The sequence below is a fragment of the Otolemur garnettii genome, unplaced genomic scaffold (genome assembly GCF_000181295.1).
Source record: "Otolemur garnettii isolate 467f Iridium unplaced genomic scaffold, OtoGar3 scaffold00066, whole genome shotgun sequence".
Lineage (NCBI taxonomy): Eukaryota > Metazoa > Chordata > Mammalia > Primates > Galagidae > Otolemur > Otolemur garnettii.
This window is the reverse complement of record NW_003852461.1, coordinates 6936014-6939475: the sequence shown is the minus strand read 5'-3', so window position 1 is coordinate 6939475 and position 3462 is coordinate 6936014. Positions and strand designations below refer to the sequence as shown.

At 43.7% G+C, this 3462-nt stretch overlaps 1 protein-coding gene across 1 annotated transcript in view; it reads left to right on the top strand.

Annotated features, from left to right (window-relative positions):
- The window catches only part of CUNH1orf87 (chromosome unknown C1orf87 homolog), a 75456-nt gene that overhangs the window by 24675 nt on the left and 47319 nt on the right, over positions 1–3462 (top strand). Inside the window, exon 3 of the mRNA XM_003793127.2 lies at positions 3312–3462. This exon is cut by the window's right edge and continues 3 nt beyond it. Coding sequence (XP_003793175.1) covers positions 3312–3462 — 151 coding nt within the window. The remainder of the gene's footprint in view (positions 1–3311) is intronic.

The following is a 3462-nucleotide window of genomic DNA, read 5'->3' as shown; positions in this document are numbered from 1 at the left end:
GAACCCACCAGCCTCAGTGTATGTGGCTGACACTGTAACCACTGTGCTACGGGCACCGAGCCTCAATTCTACATCTTAAAAAATCTTATCAAACTTTTGGCTGTCTTCATTATCATTAACACCTGTTTTGAGCCACTTGACATCTTTCTAGAACTCATTAAGACCTTGGTTGAAGTTGTTTAAGAAACAAGACTTTTCAAATCTGCATTTGATGCTACCTCTGGAAATTTTCTCTCAAGCCCCAGGTATCTATTATACGATATTAAGACAATTTGTCATGTTCCCTTGTTTTGGAGGGCAGTGTTCATGACTTTCATGATTCAACCACTTAAAATTAGTTTTATTTATAAACAATCTTAAAAACTTCTTGTTTATACTTCCAACTCTGACAAGTTCCCGCACCCCAAGAAGAGTTGCTAAATCCGTGTTAGTTTCCATGTTTCATTTCTACCAATTCTTTTAGGCAAATATTACAAAAACAGCATTGGGCAGAGTTAGTTCAGGATGTTGTGTGGCCCCATGAGCCGTGTGCTATGACTCAGGGTACACCAGATGAGAGAATGCCACAGGGTCCGGGATCTTGCAAATCCTAAGGGCAGAACCATCGTGAATGTTGATCAGAATTTCCCATGTTACTTTCTTAATACTTGGAGACTATCTTTAATTTTGAGAAACCAACAGCCCAGGGTGATCGACATCAGCAAAGGGAGAAACCTGCAGCCCGACCCGCAGTCGGTCTGAACCACACTCCCGGAGCTCCGTCCCATTCTCCAGCCCTGCCTCTCCCGTCATTCAGCAGACTCAGCACCATTTTTGATGCTGGGCATCAGCAGAGAACAAGAAAGAGTCCCGGCCACATGGGGATGATATGATGAGGGGGCCGTACACAAGCAATAAACAAAAATGTGATATAGTTTTAGAATTTGGAAAATATTCTAGGAGGTAAAAATATTTTCCTCTTTGCAAAGGTGAGGCCATGAAATTTTGTCTGTAATGTCTGGGCCAAACTACCTATGAGGGCAGGGTCAGACCCGGCTTTCTGCACCTGTATCTTGAGTGATGAAGACACTCAAGAAATTCTGGTGTTAAAATAAGAGCAAATGAGAATAAATGGTCTATGGCAGTGATGAAGTGTTAAGAGTGTTTTTTTAGGGTACCGTCATGTAAGGCATATCTGTTCTCAGAGGCAACGACATATATGGATGGAAATGGAAATATTTTATGTTGCAAATAAACACAATATCCTGAGAATAGTATGTCTGAAATACTTAACCAAATACTTTTCAGAGTGAAATTGCTCTGTAGACTGAATATTGAATCTTTTTCATCCTAGCATAGTAATACAAAGCAGGATTCAACTCTTGTCGCAGAGTTTACTAGGAATAAGTTTTAGACAAGTCTGATCTAATCATTGCTGTATTAGAAACAATTTCATGGCTCCTATTGCCCTCAGAATACAGCCTAGATGCTAACAAGAATTTTTAAAGTTATGCCTTTCTCCTCCCTCTCTGCCCAGACTTACCTTTATCCTTTCCTGAAAGCTAACCTGTGCTTTGAAAGCATCCATCTCTCTCCCTGTACATGCACGCATCTTGAAAATTTTCTCTATCCAGATCTCTTTTTCGTGTGACCATTTTTCTTCTCCTCCTCCTCCTCTCATTAGCTTATCCACATCCAAGTCTGATATATTTTGCAAGTCTACAGAGGTCCTCAAACTTTTTAAACAGAAGGCCAGTTCACTGTCCCTCGGACCATTGGAGGGGTGGACTGCGGGCCCTGGGATGAGTTGGCTGCTCAACAGGACAGGCAGCAGGCTGAATAAATGTCCTCGGAGGGCCACATGTGGCCCACAAGCCATAGTTTGAGGACGCCTGGTCTAGACTTAGATGTCATTGCTATCAGAGCAGGACCACCAGGTCCAGGTCAGGAGGACCCACAGATCATTGTGAGGGTGTGAGGGTGGCCCTCACCACCTTATCACACTCCCATGGCAGTTTGCCCTGATTCCCCCCTGTCTGTGTGCTCTGTGAGAGCAGGGCCCCACTCCGTCTTATTCACTGTGTGACCTATCGCTAGTACCTGCCCCAGACTGGGTAAGCCAGACATATGACCTAAATGAAGCAAAGCTATTTATTTAACTTCTGCAAGTCTCAGCTTTCCAAATGTAGAAGGGTGTTAATACTTCCTACCATGGGGTTGCTATAGGGGTTAAATTGAATGACATAAACAAGGTACCCATTGTTACACCTATTCTAGAACAGTCATTCCCGCCTACTCTGCCCACTCTAAATAGCCTCTTGGTCTTTCCTTAAAATGCTCATGTCTACAAGGCATCTGTAGGTTGCTATCCACATGGACAGGTTATTCAACTTGAATACCAGTAGACACTCGGATCCCAGGAAGTCAGACTGTTCATGTCTTCTTTCAATTACCTGATATTAAAAATGACCAGGATTTGTTTTAATCAGATATGGTAAAGTGACAGGCATGGTGACAACTGCCTTTGAAAGAAGAGTTACTTACTTAACATTTCCCAGGAGAAGAGGGCATGCCTCCCCACCCCACCCCCGACCATGCAGGGCCCCATGGGCAGGCACCAAGTCTGGTCTGAAGGTAGAAGAGGATTGGGGAGGGGAGAGCACAGGCCCTGGCCCTGCTGTGGAAAAGGCAAGGCAGGGTAGGGTGAGCAGCTTGGGACAGCTAGTTTGAATAATGTCACCAGACTTCTGGGCAGAGGGGCTGTCCCTAGTTGTCTGGAACCTGGTCCTGAGTAGATTTAGAGCAGGGAGGAATTAACATGGTGTGTGTATTACAGAGGTGGTTGGGATTTTTGCCCTTCCTGAACTTGCTAATTAAAACAGCTCAGAAACACCCTTATCTGTATTAGAACCCACATTTGACTACACACACCTTATTCTTTTCTCTTCTTGCCCACACAAGACACTAACTAACTGAAAATATATTTTCCAAACATACGTTAACTGTATAGTGCTGAAACTGGATTTGAGGAAAGCTTTCTTGATTGGGGGTTCAATGCCTCCATTACCACAAGGGCTGAAGTTCATTTAAAACTGGGAACGTGTTTACAGGAATTGGTGGCTCGCTCACATTCTCCTTTCTTTTTTTGTCCCTTTCCCATCTTCTGCTTTGTGCTTCCATTTGCCTTGTTTCTTCTTTTTAAAATGTTTTGATTTTTAGTTGTTATAGGCATATAATATTTGTCTATCTTTATGGGATATATATGGTGTTTTGTACAGGTATACAAATGGGATTTAATCAAAGCAGGGTAATTGGGGTATCCATCAACTCAGGCGTTCGTTGTTTGGATTCCCATCCAGGCACAGGGCCGTTGCATCTCTGTACCAACTGGAGACCAGTCCCTGTCCTATGTACATGGCCTCCCCCGGAGAAAGCTCAGAGACTGGTCCTTGGAACAGATGATGAGCAGTGGCTCTGCCCAAC